This window comes from Dermacentor silvarum, chromosome 9 (assembly GCF_013339745.2).
Source record: "Dermacentor silvarum isolate Dsil-2018 chromosome 9, BIME_Dsil_1.4, whole genome shotgun sequence".
Classification (NCBI taxonomy): Eukaryota; Metazoa; Arthropoda; class Arachnida; order Ixodida; family Ixodidae; genus Dermacentor; species Dermacentor silvarum.
In genome coordinates this window covers 54,322,696-54,342,883 of record NC_051162.1, presented here as the reverse complement: position 1 = coordinate 54,342,883, position 20,188 = coordinate 54,322,696, and the positions used below count along the sequence as shown (strand labels likewise).

General features: G+C 45.8%; 1 protein-coding gene across 1 annotated transcript in view; it reads right to left on the bottom strand.

Annotated features, from left to right (window-relative positions):
- LOC119465254 (uncharacterized) overlaps positions 1-20,188 on the bottom strand; it is a 405,770-nt gene that overhangs the window by 20,111 nt on the left and 365,471 nt on the right. Inside the window, 3 exon segments of the mRNA XM_037726053.2 lie at positions 2,410-2,633; positions 6,412-6,759; positions 19,020-19,136. Of these exon segments, the coding sequence (XP_037581981.1) occupies positions 2,427-2,633; positions 6,412-6,759; positions 19,020-19,136 (672 nt within the window). The 3' untranslated portion in view covers positions 2,410-2,426.

Sequence of the window (20,188 nt, the reverse complement as noted above, 5' to 3'; positions counted from 1 at the left end):
AAGGGGAAATCATGCGCTCCGCTAAACAGTTGAGCGGAGGGAGGACTGCAGGCTTGGGCGGGTATTCATGCTCATTGCTGACATAGTACAAAGGCACTTCAGTTCCGGCGAGCGAAGAATTACGCGTTCTACACACCATAAATTAAGAGATTTCTTCGGGCAGCGGCTTTTGCCAACGGTGTACCGGACTAGGGACCCGACCATGTTTTCCCGCAACCCAAGGTTTTCTTAATGATTTTCAATAAAAGTTTTTAGCAACATCATAAACGTAGGAAAAGGCCAAATCAAGGTTGCTTACATGGAGGCCGTGATGCAGCCCAAGTCTTCCTTGGTCCACAGCCTGTCACACACAGAATACGCAAAGCCAAACGGGTTGTCGATGAAGTCCCGCTTGAAGATGGTCGTCGCAGCCGTTGCCGAAGACAGACGCTCTTCGGCCTTGCGATGCTGGTATGCAACGTCCGCAGCTAGTCAGGCTTGTCGCTGGTCATACGTGGAAGCGTGCTTGACACGCTTGTGCAATATGCCGTTATCAAATCGCTTCTGTCGTTATTCGGCAGTTTTGTTGGCACGTTTGAACTCCATGAATTGTCTTCTTTGTTGCTGCATTCGCAATAGCTTGGGCACATCTTCATCGGTCGACTCTGGCTGCCTCTGTCGCCCAGCTCGTTGTTGTTCGCTGCGTTTGGCACGACGAATCTCTTTTTGGACATTACCGACAACGATTTCGATTCACTTTCCATGTTTATTTGAGACATACTAACGTGGGCGTATGCGTGAAAAAAAGAAGAGGCTGTATGAAGAGGCTTCACATAGAGAGAGGCGAAATCCAAGTTGATTGGCTAGTAGTGCTTTCGCCCTAAATTAACATGCCATGTGTGGCATACTAGATTCACGCAGCCGTCGTACAAGCCCTCTCATCACTGTCACGCGATGCTGTCCGCCCGGGGCTAGCATTTTTTCGGTGCTTTCTCCAAAAGACGGACGCTGGCGACGTTGACGGATGCTCTTAACGTTGCCTCCCTCCCGCTGTTGAGGAGAAAATAGAGGTGAAACACCGTCTCCTGATGGACGCGGATACCGCGGCGGTGCTGTGTGAATCAGGCCTTAGGCAAGATCGAGAGACGGGACTGGGAGTCATTGTTGCTGAAAGTGTCCGACAGATGGTGTCAGAGGTAGAAACAGGGTTGATTTTCATCGAAAGTGGTGGCCAGCTTGCTCAGAGCGACCGATCAGGTTGAAAGCCCCGGAATACATGGGCACCACAAGCAACGTCACATCTTGTTGACTGTTTTTGTCAGTTACTCCGGCCTGTCGATTCACTTGTCCAGAAGGAGCGGCAATGAATCATGCTGATCGAAGACGTGGGACAGAGAGCGCTAGCTAAATTGCTCGCCATGATGGCGTCTGTATATTGAAAAGAATCCCTTACCATCGTGTGGAAAATTAATGGTCCTGGGCGAGGCACCCTCACGGCCACATAGGCTCTCGTCCACTGCAGTCACAATGTAGTTCCAATTCCGTCTAATAGCTATTGTATAACGGCACGCCATGCGGTGCCTATACAAGGTCATGTACAATAATTTTCGTATATGCCACTCTGAAACCAACAAGTCACTCCAGAAAGACCGGGCAAACTGACGGCACTATTCAATCCAGCAGTGCTCTAAGGGCGTGCAACGTATCAGTGTGAATCCTTTCAATAATCGTGATGCGATGTACTTTACAAAACGTTTGCGAATTCAAAGACACAAGTCGCGCAGTATCCGTTTCCAGCTTAAGCACGCAGTGATAAAATGAAAGGAGCACTCCTAGTTTTGCGTGGGGCTACTTCTCAAGTATGAGATTTCAAGCCGTACGTGTACTGGATGAAACGAAGTTGATTGCAAGGATCCTTCCTCGCTTTTGCGACCCGACGTGCACAGTATTGTGCAGCAGATATACAGCAAATGCATTAATTGCAATGTACTATGGAGGGTATACGATCAGTTCTTAGATAAGATACTCCACCTTGTGTCGTACTTTGGAGCAGCTCATCACTGTCAACTGCTTTTTCCGCGTTAATTAGCAACGTTGTTCGTTTCAGAAATTTCAGTTTGGCGCCAAACATCTGTTTCTTTATCAGCCCTTACTGTTTTTCTTTTCTTCTTTTTTTTCTTTTGTTTCTTTTTTTTGGTACCCCGCATGTTCTGGCAATATGAACATCAAGCATGTTTATTATCACGATAAAATGCTCATGCTAAGGGGCTTCGGTGTACGTCAGCATTCACGTGAATCGTTCCATAACACATAATCGCGGTGCCCGTTTCATCTCGGGCGGACCCCCAAGATATCCTCTCCAATCAATTATTCAATCATGTATTCGCCACATTTCCAGGTGTGACGGTGTGCGCTCGCAAGCCTGCTTACGTGCGGTGCGGCCTTAGTCAGTCGTCCCTAATGGTGACCCCTAGAAACGTCCTCGTCTCCGGAGCTCCCGGACTCGTGTCCGCCGACCGGAAGACAGGCGATGAGCCGGTGGTCAGTGGCCGCGTGGTGGACACCACCGCTTGCAGGCTGGCTCGCCGCACCGTGACCGACAGGGCGCGGCGTCTCGGAGGCCGGCGTAGTTCACCATCCAGGTCGTCGTCTTCCTGTAAGCACATTCACGAAGAATAATATTTAAATAAGCGCAATTATGTGAAGCAAGACATCCAACACAAATATCCGCAGCATTTCTTTCCGTTCAATCACGGCTCAACCACGCACTCAAAGAACACTGAAGATACCCATTTTTGTTCAAAAAAGAAGAGCTTAGCCGTCACAATATTGCTAAGGTAGATGTAATAAACTTGGTCAATAAAAAAATTGAATTCTGGGGTTTTACGCGCCAAACCCACGACATGATTATAAGACACGCCGTAGTGGGGGAATCCTGAATGATTTTGACCCCCAGGGGAGCTTTAACGTGCACCTAAGGCTTGGGACACGGGCGTTGTTGCATTTCGCGGCCAAGATTTGAACCCGCGACTTCGTGCTTAGCAGCGCAACACCATATTCGCTAAGCCACCGAGGCGTGTCACTTTGATTGGTATGAACCAACACGTTTGTTGACCCCAATTTTGGATAGGATGCAAGATGTTAACCCATAAGAACTGCGGTTCCCGCACCCCGAAACGTATTTCACTGTATCTATTAAACAGAGCTCCAGAAAGTGATTGGAAATTTACAGACAGAGTATGCATTTCGAAGTTAATGACATTTCCGTTTTTCTTGACGTTTCACGAACGCTGTGCACGACAGACATTCTGGGGGGATGGTAGACACATGCAAGACGTACGAGATTTCCTCGATTTTCTCCAATTTCACGGAAGCAACTGTCTTGTTAGATACCGAAAAATATGCAGTATGAAATATCTGTCACGTATTGTGCAGAATGTGGCTTTTTGACTCAATTAAAAGAATAGTTGCAGTGGCTTAGCTCGGCTATGCCAGGATATACGTAGCGTTAGCAAAGGTTCAGCTGAAGGTCCGAGTCGCATTGGCGCTTTCGCTGAGTTTCACAGTATATTCAGTCGATCGGCGAGCCTTGACGTCATCGACGGCGTTTTGTTGTTGCTGCAGGGGTGGTCGGGCACGTTGCTCAGCCTCCTGGCGACGCCGCTTTGCTAGACGTTCGTCCCTTTGCTCCAGTGTCTCCGCAGCACGTTTAGCCTTCTTCTGTTCATTCCTCCTACGCTCAACCGCTAATTGCCAGGCAACTACTTCGGGATCCGATGAGTCAAGCTTCTCCGTTCTTCTGCGCTGTTGAGCAGCATTTGCGCTCTCCTTCTCCATGGCTATACCACACTGGCAAACGCCAGTCAGAAGCGCTGCGGCTCCAGCGCAGTGTCAGACGGCGACTGCACAGCGAGCGCGCGCCGGCGCCAGTGCGTCTACCACGGCTACGACGTCACTCCTCTGGAATCCGCAGACCGGCGGCGGTGAGTCGCGCGCGGCGGCGGCGGAGTGCGCGAGAGGTGCCGGCTCCGGTGGCTCCGGTGCGCAAGCCGTGTGACATCACTGATCCTTGCGCATGCGCAGCACGGCTCTTGATGTGCCGCGCGAAACGGGCTTGGCTAGGCCAGTGTAGCTAACGCTACAAAATACAACGTTACGGCGTGCGCGCTAAGCGAACGCCGTGTCGTCTGCTTGTCGTCTGCTTTGAGCGGGAGACACGGGCGCCGCCGAAGAGAACGCGCCCGAGCGGCACCACCGATCCGCCGGGCTGCTGCTCCGGTGCGCAAGCCGTGTGACATCACTGATCCTTGCGCATGCGCAGCACGGCTCTTGATGTGCCGCGCGAAACGGGCTTGGCTAGGCCAGTGTAGCTAACGCTACAAAAAAATGACATTCCGATTGATACTCGAAGAAATATCGCTTTGTAAATATTGGCAACCAAATATGAGTGCTATACTGCACAGATTTTTTTTTTATTTAAGCAAAAAGTTACTTAGGTAGCCCAGTTGCTTTAGTTCAGTATATGAACTAGGTACACTATAGCATTGCAACAAAAACTTACAGTAAAGGGTGCAAGTTTTGTAAGTTAAGGAGATAATATCCCTTTTGTGAACACAAAGAGTAATTTTCAAAATTTAAATGTTCACTTGTGAACCACGGAGCCTAAATGCACCACGGGCATATTTTCCATAATCATTTAATTGGTCTTTAAGCGCAAAGTTCATCCAGGCATTTAGTAGAGCTGTTCAGTTTGGTTTGTTTGGTTTGCTTTCGAGCAACTGAGCGTGACACCACCAATCTTACCCTCGTGAGCGCAGGCTGGCAATGTTGACATCATGTCACAAGCTTTCAAAAAATGTACTGTTTCCCCCCTTTTTGATGAGTAAGACGAAAAGCAAGTCATCCCAGTTTTCTCAATGTCCTACAAGAACAAGCAAACGCTCTTAGTTTTCAGAGTTTTAACATTGGAGCACAATAAAGAGTATCGATAATATAAAGAGAAGTGCGCTACACACATGATTCAGTATTGCCATTTATAGCTAATATTTGAAACTTTAAAAAGTCAAAAATTCTCATTAGGCAACATCCACAATCATAGACGCAAGAAACAACTTTTTGCGAGTTTTTATCTTTTTTCTTTTTTTCTTTTTTGAAAGAGGACTGACGTCAAGCGGACATTTGGCCACGCCCATTAATAAAGGAGGGGTAAAATTGTAGCGCCACTTCTGAACCGATTGTTTCGGCATGCCATCGTTTGGAGTATACGTTCTTCATGAAATGAAGTACTTTTTGGTTGTAAATTTAAAAATGAAAACGTTTTATTTAGATAATATTACGTGCCAGACATGCCCCTTTAGGCAGCTATTTTGTTGAGGAACCTTACAGCGTCTTCTTTAGAACTGTCATTCGAAAGGCACAGTCGACTTTAGTGACATAAGCGCTATCCACGCGTTTCACGACAGCCTACGCATTTTGTCACGACGCCACCGTAGGGATACATCATCACGAAGTTTTCACTTCATGGGCAGTGTTGTTCCTCAGATGTTCTTAGAATTGTTTCGGCCGTATGGAGTGGTCTACGCGGACATACTCAAGCACGAGGCTTCTGTACAGTTCGTGTGTTCTGCCACATAAATGTCCACATGTGGACCAGTGTTTGTCTCGCATGCTGAAAATTGCATTGTGGCTAACTGGTCCTTTGGTTATTATTTGGTTATACAATGTAATGGTTATACAATGTAATGGCTGCATTAGCATAAAAAATGCCGCTCCAAAAAGTCAGTTAATAGGACATGAAAAATTATGCTTAAAATTAATGAAACTAATGAAACAGAGGTTACAAGTATACGCAATTCAGTGGTAAGGCGCCGCATATTGGTCTGATTATCGTTAAGGAATTGTGCTAAAAAAGTCCCAAGAACTGACTGTGACCTTGAAACGATAAGCTAGCAAGAACTGGAAAATTGAAATAGCACTAAGCATACTCTTTATGCCATTATCACGTACCACATGACTTCTCTATGTTGCGATTCTTATAGAGCCCAGTGTCACCACGGGTCGCGTTTACTTAGCAGCGCGGGACAGGACGTTATTTATAGAGCTAACAATTGAAGCAGCAATCCCACAAGGAAGCAAGAATTGCTTTTCAGTTGACGAGATTTTCTAGACATCGCAATCTATTTGCATTGCGGTTTATAGGATTTAACATTTAGGAACCTTGGTTGCAGGTGAGAGAAAAATATCGAAGGCCACCAACAGCTTGATAATTTCATCACACGTCAGTGTAACAAAGCAGACTAGGCTAAGTTTGAGTTTTCTGAGCTATGACGTCTCATGCTCCGTCTGAAATTCGCCATTTGTCATTGAAGCTAACACACGTGACAGACGCGCTCGAGAGCCGCATCGCCGCCGTGAACGCACGCACCACATTACCTCAACGTCGGCGTCCAGAAGCACGTTGTCGGCGACCGACTTGCGCCTGCGCAGTCCTATCAGAAGCTCGGAGAACTCCTCCTGGAGCTCGCCGAGTCGTGCTTCCAGTCGTTCTCGCTCCTCTTCTTCCGGTGTCGTCACCGCTGGCGCCGGTGAGCGCGACTGAGGCCGCTGTGCCCCCCGGGTGCCTTCTTCCGGTTCCGGCGTGAGAGGCGGTTCTCCGAAAGGAGCGACCGCCGTGACGCTGTCGCCGTTTGTGGGCGACCCGAGGCTTCGGACCCGCAGTTCATCCAGTGCGTGCCGAACCCGATGGAGTTCGTCCTGGACGCTCTGCAGTTTCTGTTGTAACTGTCGACAGAGAAAGAGGCAAAGTGTATATACAGCTTCCCTTCGAGCATAATGGTTGCGAAGTACACACGTAAAGATAGGTAACGTAGGCTCTGTGATCCACCGTCTCAGTTTGGAAGTGGCGTGTACAGGCAGCTTTCAATGTGGTGCACGTCTTTCAGCTTTGAATTGTTGCTCGTGCTTACATTCGTGGGAAAAAGGCAAAGCGAGCTTTCACAAGCTGTCCGACGTTTGAGCAGCAAAGATGTGCTTTGAGGTCATCATTGAATTGCCTTGAAGATCGCCCTTTCAGTGTAGAAAAGCTGGATGAACGCGTCATTACCGAGATCGGCCCTATATATTTTAGTACACTGCCTGATTGAAAGCGCTTTTGCATCTATGAATGAACAAATGGCGTGCTGATCTGTTTATATTTATTTAGTGTCGTTGGATAGACTTGATTGAATGTCTTAGTGAATAATCGAAGAAACTGCAAAACATGTTGGTTTTTTTTCGCACAGACACAGGTGCTTGTTTACCTACTCTTCACGCACAACTGCAAAAAGTAATTCATTTCCAAAACACTTTTCATATTACCTTATGTTTACATACTTTGATCCTTGAGTAATTCAGTTTGTGGGGGAGCTCGTGATACAATAGTTCCCAACATTTACATGTTCATCGAAATCAAGCAATCACACCTCTGAACGTCACGTACATGAGCTCGCCTATGAAATTATTATTAAAAAAACTGACCATAACAGGGTATTCGTAGTACCCTGTTTGCTTAATTGTTTTGAAAACTTACGCAATTGTTCACCACGTGGAGAGCTTTGACATTGTCAACTGCATCGTATGGATTGACAGACACTATCTAATGAGCTAAACAGGCTATGATGAGTAATCTAGCCGGCGCGATACAGTAAAATTACGGTGATGAGGTCTTTCGTTTTCGCGCTATTTTCCCGCTACGTTCACTATTTGACGGTCGCCGTAAGGACAATTTGGTGCTCGAATTAGAACGTACATAGTCCAACAAAGAGCGGGAGACAAAGTCATGCGCTATATACTTCTAGCAGACCTTTATTCCTTGCATGCGCCCAAATTTTACAGAGATACAGAAAACATAGATAAATTTACAATATGACAAGCACGTTGGTACGTCAGGAACACGTTTGACGTCTTTATGTAGTACTTTTCGCAGCCTGTGAGCGTAAGCTGGGCATTAGGCGAAATTTTCCGACGGAAAGATCAAATTGTGTATAAGACAGTGCAGGGGAAACGACGACGTTTCCTTTTTCTCTTACACATTAATGCATAGCAGCGGACGTCGAGAAAATAATGATAGCGTCTTATGCACTAACCATCGTTTAACGCCTTTGAGTTACTCGAACGTGACTACTTCTAGGCACACATTCAACTAGCCATATTTAGGCAACTCAGGGTGCAAATCATGTCAGCTCGGTAAAAATTGTGGGGCTAACTCGAGTATCGAGAACTTCTGAACCTTGCGCAAGATTGCATTGATGCTACGTAGACCCTTTCCCCACAAAGCCTGCCTATTGCACAGCGAAATTACAGTATTTCCTGCAAAGCTTTCGGACGCCACAAAGCTCTCGCGCCAAATCATGTGTGCTTGACGGAGCTAGCTGGCGTTGGCAGAAGTGTGAGTGCGATTGATGTGCAGCACTCTTTTAATCTAGACAACTGCAGAAAGAGTCAGATGAATTAGTTCAGTTTATTAACGGAATGATATGCTAGAGGGCTTTTACAGCGGATACTCGTTGATACGATTCTGCAAAGACGTTTTTCTCGATAATACGTTTTTTGTTCTTTTCCCAGCCGAGGTCTTACAGGAGCAATGTATTTCGGATAATACGATTTTCAAATGATACGTTTTATTTTTCAGTTCCCGTGATGAGCGTATCAACGATATTACACTGTATTTGTTATTTGTTGCAGTGAGGATATTTACGCTGTGCTTGTTGTTTTATTGCGTAATCTTGTAGAGAATAGAGCCTGTGACTGGCATATCTGCAGAGGTTATACCTGGGGTTACACATGGCTATAGCTGTACGCCGACTCGTTTTTATAAGTGTGCTGTCCTGTGCTGAGTATTGGGCAAGAGAGCAGCAGCAGCAGGCAGTCAGCAAAATTCGAGAGGTTCGCAAAGAAAATAAAGATAGGAAAACGGCAGTGCTTTGCTAGAGAAATATTCAAGCTCCAGATGAAATGCCTTGTTCTAATTATGCCTGCGAAATTGCGTGCCGAAACCAACTTGTTTAAGTTAGAGTGTTCAAAACAAGCCCCTCTTTACTTCCGTGGTGGATGGATGGATGGAAAAACTTTATTATGGTCCATTGGGTCGCGCTGGTTTCCTAGCACGAAGCGGGCCGCTGCCACATTGGGACCGAGAGGCCTAGCCTATTGGCCGCTTCGCGGGCCCGTTGGACTACCCAAAGCTGTTCATCTAATGTGAGACTGGGTAGAGCTGCGTCCCACCGCTCTTCAGTGTTGTCCTCGTCGCTGCGTAACGCGGAGCAACGCCAGAGCACATGACTTAGATCTATGGTGTCGTTACATTTATCGCATGTTGTAGGAGTAGAGATGCCTTCTTGTTTTCAGGATAACGACTGACACCATTAGAAGGAAATCAACATGAATGAGCTAAACCAAAGAACAGTATTATTATTAAATATGTTGACAATGCAACGGACTTCTGAGGACAAGATAACTGCACAAACGCCGTATAATACAAGGAGCGCCAGAATATCAGCGTGGCAGGATAACCTGTCACTTAATTTGACGCGGCTGCAACAAAGAGCACATACAAGTGGTACGTTTCCTTTCTAATGAGTAAAGGCTCACGGAATAGAAAACGTCTCAGGTGTCTCGAAACACATAAGGAAATGCAACATGATTAGGGCGCATGTTATTGCATTTATATCCCAGTGTATGGTCATTGCACCCATATTCTCTGTAGAAAACATGAAATATTTATTAGGCCAAGGAGAACATCACGTCTTTGTTCGGTATATGTCCTGATGTACGCTAACATGCCGTAGCTGGTGATTTGGTAATTGACGCAGGCTCTCAATGTAAGAACACGAGGAACGGTCGTTAGGCATGACAAGGGAAGCTACATAGGCGACATCAACGAACTTGCAAGGATTAGCTGCTATTATCAGTAGCTGTGTAAATTACGCAGCTACTTTTGCGGTCTCAGGAAAAGCTATGAGTTGAAGAATTAACGTTGGGATCGTGGGATCCAATGACACCGCCAAACTAAATCACCCTTATCATTCAGGTTTGTGGTCGTTCAGTCCGGTTGTTCAGGTTTGTGAACCCGGCGTTATCAAAAATATAAAAGATTTAAAAAATTACTCAGGTGGTTTGAACACGACCCGAAAGAATGGTTTTGGGTTAGCTTGGATTTGCCGTATGTAGGTCGACTACTGCACCTTGCAATATATGTATTCTCTGTAGTACAAATAGGTGCGGCAGGTATATATCACACTTTCAGCTAGTGCACTGGATGATTTACGCTGAGATTTCGCCCTGAGGTAGCATTTTGCAGTGAGCTTTGTTTGATAACACGCTTTTGGCAAATACATTCCTCCTCCCCAGTTTTCTGCCCAATAAATCCAAAGTGGGTATCATCTGCGGCGGTACACATCAAAATATGTCGCTTTCACTGCAATGAAACGGTGGCGCCACCTGTCCCAGCTACGGTGAACACCATATTTCCGCCGTAGCTGAGACAGATGTCAGAGATGACACCCACTTCTAATTTATTGCGGACAAAACTAGTTAGCAATGGCCAGTAATGTGATAAAATTCTAAGCTTACTCAGGACGCTACCTCTGAAAAAAAATTGAATTCTGGCGTTTTACGCGCCAAAACCAATACCTGATTATGAGGCACGCTGTAGTGGGGAACTTCGGTTTAATTTTGACCACCTGTGGTTCTTTAACGTGCACTCAATGCACGATACACGTGCCCTCATCGAATGAGACGCTACCTTTTGCAAAGTTTGAGCGGAAATCAGCTAGTGGTTTAAAAAGCAGAGTCACGTATAGCTGTCGCTCTTATCAAGCAACAACCAGTACAATGACTAAGCCTCACCGTGACAGCGTCAGTGGCACTTTGAAAAGCACTGCATATCATTCGTAGCTTTCGTGTGATAAGTGTTCGAAAAATTACCTATCCAGTTAGATGCACTCCATAGGAATTCGTTAGTACTTTAAGAAGCTAACCATTCCTATTGCTTTCGACAAATTTCAGCTAACCGCGGCCCTTGATTAAAAGCAATTTATGAAATGCGAGTTATAATCAGTAAAAATCGGAAAGTGTCAAAACAGCTATCATCGCAAATTATTAGCTGCAAAGAAATAGCTCATCATATATACTACTATATAGGCAGCGCCTAACTGTGTTACCCTCAGCTATTTCTAAGGGATGTCATGAACCGGTAAAAAATTATAACATGTGCCGCTGTTCTTGAAGCCTGTAATTCAAAGAAAAGTTTCGTGGCCGAAGAAAGAATTTGAGACGCTTTTATAAACACATATTTTGCGAACACATTCCGCGCTAGCTTATTTTAAGTATTTATTGCGCCACCTCACATAAACGAACGTGCTAAGTGCTCAGGCACGATCATGCAGTGAGAATAAAATTCTCACCCGTCTGGTACCATGCACACGTCCTTGTCAGAACAATGGTCTTTCTTTCTCTCAGTATATTTTTTTCGGCGCTCGCTCTTTGCTTGCTTTATGTTCGCCATTCCACTCAGACAGGCAACAGTCGTGACAAATACCTTTGGTCCCTCGTGTGCGCGTCGTCGCGTTGGAATTAAGGCCCTTCCAGTGGTCACACTCTCTGCACCTCGGCTTTGAATAGCAGAACGTCGTCTGCATCGTAGAAGTGGCGATTCCGCTGGTGGTGCCACGGTGCGGTAGCAGACGGCAGGAAAAAAAAGGAATAGGAGGAAGGAACGCAGGCAGCCGAGCCGGAATAACAGAGAGGTGATAAAAAACATGGGGAAAAGAAGGTAGAAAAGGTAGAGTGTGCGGTATGTGTGTGTTGGAGTGGCAAGAGATGGAGGGAAGAGAGGGGAATGGAAGAAAGAAAGGAATCTAACTAAGACGTGCATCTACTAGGCAAGCAGCACTACTGCGGCAATGCATAATGATTAGGGGGAGGCAAAAGCCAGCGTTCGTAAAGGGGACGACAAAGGAATGTCGTTCCGAGAGTCGCCGCCCTTCGGCGTTACTCTTTTGTTCGCCGCTCCCGGGGGCAATTCGCAGCGACCTCTGCGCCGTAATTACGCGGCTCTTACATCAAAAGCCCGACAATAGGGAATTAGGTGGTCGAGTATAGCGAAATCGTCACGGACCCAGGACACCTGAAGCGGAAGCCCGACAAGCCACGAGCGAGAACGAGAACAAAAGCAAAGTGAACACTGCCCACAGAAAGCACCGGCTACGCCGTTTCGAATTATCGTCTTTTTTGTTTTCTTTGTAAAGCATGCATTATCTTATTTGCATATCCAATTTATTCTCGAAAGTTTCCTGTGTCGGATCTCTAGAGTATCGATTTGGTGGCGGAGGGGAACTTACGAGTTTCTCCTTAATCTGTCAGCGAGTACCGCAACCGGTTTACAGTACTCACGTTTCACTTTAATTTGTTTCAACCGAGCACGATAAAAGAAAACAAATAAGCAGCGAAAAAAAAGAAAGTTTCCCGGGTATGGCTACAACGACGATACATTAAGAGTTCGTCGTTCAGGAGGGCACCTAACAATGGTCAAGAAGGCTACTGACCCCACATACATACTCAGTTAGCAGCCCTATAAGCCGAAAAACTGACGTGGGAACTGTCACAACAATGCGATCAATTTTGGTCAAGTTTAGACGAGTCAAGACTGTGGCATAACGCCCAGCCCTTATCGTACTGAACGAAGAATTTCAATTACTGACATAGGTAACCCCGCAAGCTCGGATGGCTTTGCGTTTTTGGACACGGAGACACTCTCGTGTTGGAAAGCGCTCCTGTACGACATGCCAAAGCTGGCATAAAATAAAGCACCTTGAACGCTAAAATTGCGTGCTTTATTAATTTTTCGACTGTGATTGCGGTGTTTAAATTCCGAGCAAGCTGGGAGAGAGATTCAGGAATAGCTTAGTTGCTCCTTCGAACGGCCGCATGCTGAGGAGGTTGGTACTTACAGAGTTAGGTACTATATTACACAACTTGTTTTATAACATATGAATATTCACGTCCTGCGTATTTGCAAGCACTGCGTTACCCGTAAGAGTAACATATGCCTTGTGTTGGCATTGTCCCTCAAGGTATAATTTTTTCTCTCACGTAGTATGCAATGCAAGCGTTATACTTAACCCGAACAAGCCTTTAGCTCATCTTTGCTGCTTCTGTGGAGCATGCTAGACATTTACGCTTGCGAACTTTTGAAATGCGCCAGTTCAGTGCGTCCTCTTCCGAAAGCAATCGATGTTTGATTCTTGCGGTCCGTCTTTGCTAATGTTAAGGCGCTACGAATGTTGCTTCATTTGTTCGTTTAATTCTGATGATTGCTGTACAAAAGGTAGTATCAAGCGTTGACTCCCAGTGGCAAGACCTTAGCTTTAATAATGTATTATTATTGTGACACTGCATTGACAACTCGCCGTGGTAGCCCTGTTGCTATGGTGTTGCGCTATACTGAGGTAGCGGGTTCGATTCCGACATTTTGATAGTGGCCAAATGCAAAAAACACTCGTGTACTTTTAAGACCCTTGTGCGGTCAAAATTATTCCGCAGTCCCCCACTACGGCGTGCATCATAATCATATCGTGGTTTTGGCGCGTGTAAAACCCTAGGATTTATTATTTTAATAAATCATACATAACATCATACGTAAAAGACCTTCTATCGTCAGACTTTAAAATTTTACTGGCGAATATGATTTGCAGGATTATCACTGTACATCCGTGAGCAAAAGTATACGGACAATGGGTTGTGCGATAAAGCCGATTTTTTCCCTCTGCCTGTGAACTCAACTTGAAATTGAGGACTGAAGTCAAACTTGGCATTGCGAACTTTTCAGTGTACCCTTTATTTCCAGTTTATGCTTATTAATTACAAAGAAATTCAGTTTTTTGGCAACCCTGTGGTCCGTATAGTTTTGGTCACGGGTGTACATTGCTCGGCGCAAGAGGCGACTAATGTATAAGACATTTTTTAAATAGTGTCGCCGATTCTCTAGCGAAAGTCCGTGTCTAACTCAATTAAGCGTGCAAAGCTAGCAGAGTTGTGCGTTTAGAATGTCCGCGAGCACTTGTGATTGCTCTAGAATAGCGCTACATGTATAAATACCGGACGAAGATGAGTCGCTAGGTTGATTACGGTGACTGAAGACTGTGCTAGCCACTATCGTTGTGCTTTCAATGTTGCTTGTTTTTCTGTGCCCAAATACGGCCAATAAAGTGTTACAAGTCATACCTGACATATTTTGCAGTGCCTCTTTCTTTAGCGTCACTAGATCATGACATCATGGAGTGCGCGTGGTACTTGAGGACACGGCTTTGAGTCGCCATTGACAATCCCATACTCGTTCTATCTGTCTAGGCGTTCAGCATTATCCACACCCACCCATCTGTCACCGATCTAGCACATTTATTTCAGGGTAATTCAGTCAGATGATTCTGACTTGCGCTTGCAAATTTCCTAACTTGATCACCCCACACAATTTTCTGCCGTCATCGACTGCGCTTCCCTTCTCTTGGTATGCATTCTGTAACTCTAATGGTCCACCGGTTATCCATCCTACGCATTACATGGCCTGGCCAACTCCACGTTTTCCGCTTAATGTCAACTAAAATATCGGCTATCACTGTTCTCTGATCCACACCGCTCTCTTCCTGTCTCTTAACGTTAGGCCTAACATTTTTCGTTCCATCGCTCTTTGTGCGGTTCTTAACTTGTTCTCGAGCTTCTTTGTTAACCTCCAAGTTTCTGCCCCATATGTTAGCACCGGCAGAATGCAATGATTGTACACTTTTGTTTTCAACGACAGCGGTAAGCTCCCAGTCAGGATTTGGTAATGCCTGCCGTATGCCCTCCAGCCCAATTTTATTGTTCTATAAATTCTTTCTCATGATCAGGGTCCCCTGTGAGTAATTGACATCGATAAACGCACTCCTTTAGAGACTCTAGAGGCTGACTGTCGATCCTGAATTCTTGTTCCCTTGCCAGGCTATTGACCATTATCTTTGTCTTCTGCCCATTAATCTTCAACCCCACTCTTGCACTTTCTCGGTTAAGGTCCTCAATCATTTGCTGTAATTCGTCCCCACTGTTGCTGAATAGGACAATGCCATCTGCAAACCGAAGTTTACTCAGATATTCGCCGTTGATTCTCACTCCTAAGCCTTCCCAGTCCAAGAGCTTGAATACTTCTTCTAACCATGCGGTGAATAGCATTCGGGAGATTGTGTGTCCTTGCCTGACCCCTTTCTTGATATTGATCTTCCTACTTTTCTTGTGGAGAACCAAGGTTGCTGTGCAACCTTGGTATATCCACCTTGAATAATGCGTCCTAATTCCGAATAATTAAGCATGCATGCCTCTTTCTATGGCGGGCGTCACTGAGAGAAAGACTGACAAACAGCCACAGAATGATGAAAGCTTGCCTAAAGCTTGCTACTGTGAAAGCACTACCTAACAGCAGCTCGCACTATCGGATCCGAATGCATAGACATTATCGAAGCCGAATTCAGTCAATAATTTACGCTAAAGGTGGTCTTATTTGACAGTCGTATAGAAAAGAAGCAAAAAAATACGGAAAAATATCTGGAACAAGTATTCCGAAGCTTGCATGAAATATCTATACTATTCCTGAAGTCGTCATTGTGTCTTCAAATACCTCGCGCACCCTGTACTTACGGCGCTTTACGATGTAACTTACTTCCCAAGCAAACAGCCGAGCTGAAATGAACATTCCACCGCACGTTTGCGCAAATATTCGTTTTCGCCTTCACTGGGCCGTTATTTAGGCGGGGACTGCGATTATAGGTCTTTTGTGCCCCCTAATACGGCTTTAATGCTCTACGTGCAACTGCAGGAACTGCGGTAATTCAAAGAGTCACATCTATTGACTCGAACGCCGAAGAGACCTAGGTAGTCGCTGCGGCGAAATATCGTACTTCTGACTTGGTTACTGCGAATGCCTACACGGAGTTTATTGATTTCATTTTGAGCGTTTGTTCTACGACCGATAAGAGGTAGTTTGAAAAAGTTTAGAACTACTGTTACCGTCCAAGAGGTGGGGATCGATTTATTGCCTGCCCTCAGAGACAATGAGCAGAGGTAGAACCAAGCGGGTGAGGATGAAAGAACAGGCAATTACGACGTTGTTCCGTCGTAAAAGAAAATAAGACCATAAGTGGGCATTTCCATCGATCGCAAGATCCTCCCGGAATGAGGGGAATTAGGGAAAAAAATGACTACCGCACCATTACGGGGCCGAGGATGAGCTGTTTTTGCTACTGTTGTGGTGGCAGTTTTTATGGGGCTATTTTGTGGGTGCATAACCTGGCTGCCTGAGGCGCTCATTATTCGCCTTGTTAACCTCTCAATTAATTCCTCTATAGTGATATTCTTGCATTGGCGAAAACTACGAAGGTTTGCGGCACTGGTATTGAGTGGTGATGCTCAGCTTGACAATTAGTGGGAGTGATATTTCGTGATGAGCATTGAGAATGAAATAAATCATGAACCGCATGCACTGTGAGCATGCTCCGCTGAGGATGACGAAGCAGACTAATTAGGCGGTATCAAAACGTGGTAACGAAAGCGGCAAATTTGCGCGTATAAGTTATCAGACGCTTTCGCGCACATTCGCAATCGAGCAAAAATTACAAACAAAATTACACATGTATTTTTCACGACTTGTCTTGTGAGCGCTGTCGTAGTTATCGCAACGTTTGTGCTGATAATCGCCACACATGTACTACGAGGTAGCGAACGCAATGGACGAAGTGCTTGCACTTTTTTATTGCTTATGTTGCTTCTGACACCGAACTAAGGAATCACATGCGAGATACGGCGGACTGTAATGTGAAGAAATAAATATTTAGGCGTTCTACACGTGCAGCTACGACGAGCCTAAGTGAGTGGTCCAACTTACAACGTGCCATAGACGCCATGAAAACCCTTTTAAAAACATGCAAATTCTTGTGACGAAAGATGGCAAGCATAAGCAAATAGGAACGTGGCCTTGGAAGCAGTGTTACCTGGCAAATTAAAATAAGCTGAATAGATTGAAGAGTGTTGTCTAAGTTCAATGCCGGAGTTTTCTATGGTATTCGTAGCCATGAATGAATAACACACCTTCATGTGATCAAATGAAGGGCTATATTTTGTAAAACTGCTTTTATTTTGATTGCTTTTGTTTTATCATGCCTAAAATAGCGGTGTCATCAGAATCGAAAACGAATGGCGTCAGAAAGTAGAGGAACCTGAGAAGCATAACTTCCAGAACATGAGAATGTGCCACCGAATTTATGCCCCAAGGTAACTTAAGAAATAAAGAAACTATGCTTATAGTCAGCAAATATGAACCAATACGTCTCCAAATATTTAAACATTAGGTATAGAGTTTATTTAACGCTGTCGCATTCTTTCGCGGATCCATGCATGGCTCAGAATAAAAACGAAATCTTCCAAAACTGTCTTCCCATTAGAGACCTGACATGTATGTGTTACTGGCCCCAGGAAGTCGCAATTTCGGAGATATGCACAGGACATGCAGCGCTGTTGGCGATATGAAGCCATGATGAACTTCTTTTTCCGTAAAGCCCCAGAATTACTTCGGTGCGTATGTGGTTAGCTCATCGATTGCTCGCCTAAAGTTATATATAAGATTGTTTAGGCCATCACGAGCAACTAAAATTTGGAAGGTCGCGAGGGCTTGGTAGCTGATCAAGTATTTAAAAAATGTTACTTTGTAAGTCCTGTGCCCTCACGTGCTCGTTTCAGTACTGCAGTAATACCCCTGTCATTACTTGGTTTTCTCCATGCGTCAGCTGAAATAACATCCAGTCCAGCGACGTTGCCTTATGCCCTTCAATAACGTTTTCCTTTTTCACTTCTCCTTTAAAGCTATATTTCATAATATGCATTCGGCATAACAAAAAAAAAAAAACGCGCAAGCAAGAATATTTTGTATGATATCCTGGTTTTTGCTTAATGTCTTTTCTGTTGCGATATACTAAGAACGCAAACTAGACATGACATTTCCAAGACCACCGTTTACGTCAAAAGAATATGCCGGCAGACTTGTAAAACAGACGCTAGCTAGCTTAACACGAGCGAAATGTCCAATTGTGCAGCTCACACAGCCTCCGCAAACTCATGAACTGTCCTGCGATAAAAGCAGCACTGCGGAGGCGCTAACCGCAGCGGGGACACCGACCACATGAAGCAGCTTTGCTTCTGCTTTACACTGCAATACAAGCTTGTTCCCTGTCAAATGCATCTGACAGCCCTCTGAAAGCGGCGCTACGCCCTGTGAAATTGCAATTGCGATTTCAGTGCGCACACACAGGCTTGCAAGGAGCATCTGGCGCATATTATTTCTGACTGATCGTGTCTACAAACCATTCAAACTGCCTGGCCAAATATGAAGCAGTTCAAAGAAACGTTCGCATAGAACGGCCGAAGGATTACAGACTCTAATCTCTGGACAGGCGATTGTTTGGCTCTTATAATGGCTGGTAGGTTCTATGTATGGTCTGACTCATTAACAGCAAGTATCCTTGTTTTTAGTGCGCTTGCTGCGTCATCGCTACTTTATTGCAGGCCATGTTTAAGCTGTGAAAGTGCACATGACTTTGTTCGTAGGCAACATGAGTCAAGACAGAGGACGCGGCATACCCAAGACGTGTGGCAATATTTCTATTTGCGTGTAGGATGTTACGCACAAGGCGCTTACATTCAATACCAGAAGCATGGCTCCATCCGAATTTGCTGCAAATGTCTTACGCTCTCTTTGAGGTCTCTTGTCGATCGTTTATACTGTACCATAAATGATGACAGACACTACGTGCCTCTGCGGAAATACATGGTGGAAAGTGCTCGTTAGAGGCAGCAGCCGCATTTCACAACAGTGAGGGCGCGCGAGTGTGCGAAGAGTGTGAACTTGCAGTGTCATTGTTGGCCAGAACAAGAACGACCCGTACAAAGTGTCGGTGCAGTTTAGTGCATGAAGACCCTTGGCTCACCTCGTGCAAGGGAGGCCTGACGATCTCCTGGTTCCGACGCTCAGCCGTGTAACTGGAACGACGCCTGTGCTCCCCGGGGATCCTCCGCCTGGACAGCAAGTCCGACAGGTGGTCAAGCTGTGAGAAGAAGCCGGGAGCGCGAATGGAGATGTGCACTTTGGTGGTGAAAATGAGATTGTGTGTGCACGCAATGTATGTGTAAACGACGTTGTATGCACTTGGGTTATGAAACCGTGTTTTGTGCCAGTTTTTAAACTGAAGCTTTCATTGCCTCTACTGCCACTGCTGCTACTTCGCTGACTCAAAAGCTTCGCGTCTTTCTATGCCAACAGTGCGTTGGATCTGTCCGTTCTTTTAACAGCGAAGCTGTTTAAGCCGGTGGTTAGTCCGGGGATTGTGCGCAGGAAAACCTCGCCGAGCAATGACGTCACCATGCGTTGCCTAGCAACCCGTTGCCCAAGTACGGCGAGCCTCGCCACCGCTGCGGAGGCGGAGCTAAACCGTGACGTCATTGTGCCGCCGCGGCAGAGACACGATACCCCATGTCTCCGCCCCGAGCACATCGCCATGAAGATGGGCCGACTGAAGAAGTGCGTTACTCCCGTATAAGAGGAAGCGCGGCGCAAAAACCGTCGTGCCGCTACTCGAGAGCGGACGACACGACTTCGGACCAACCTGGAGTATCGCGCCGGTGAAGTGGCGGCGAAACGTCAGCGATTTGCAGAAGATACGGAGTTGCGAGTTAGCGTTACCGAGCAAAAGAGCAAAAGTGTGTGTGCAACCAGAAGCGTCGACAAAGCGATCCGGACCTGCGAGTCATGGAGAACTTTCAGCGAGGAGTTCGGAAATCTATCGGAGGTGCCGATGGACGGTTTGCACGAGTTTCGAAAAAAAAAAGCGCAACCTCGCACCAACTTAGCCGATCCGAGAATGAGCTAGGTGGGGCGCCAGCTTCGCTGTTTGCCCAGTCTTCGCACCACTAGTGGGAAGCTGCCCCAATTTCTTTCTCTAACTTGTGCATCTGTAGTGTATCTATAGTGCCTGTGACAACTTCGATTGTATTTATCTATTGTGACATTGCGTACATTGAGGACTCATGCTAAACCGTATATATTGTGCTTTTACTTTTCCGATATGTGACATGTGATGTATTGCTACGTGTTCCACAC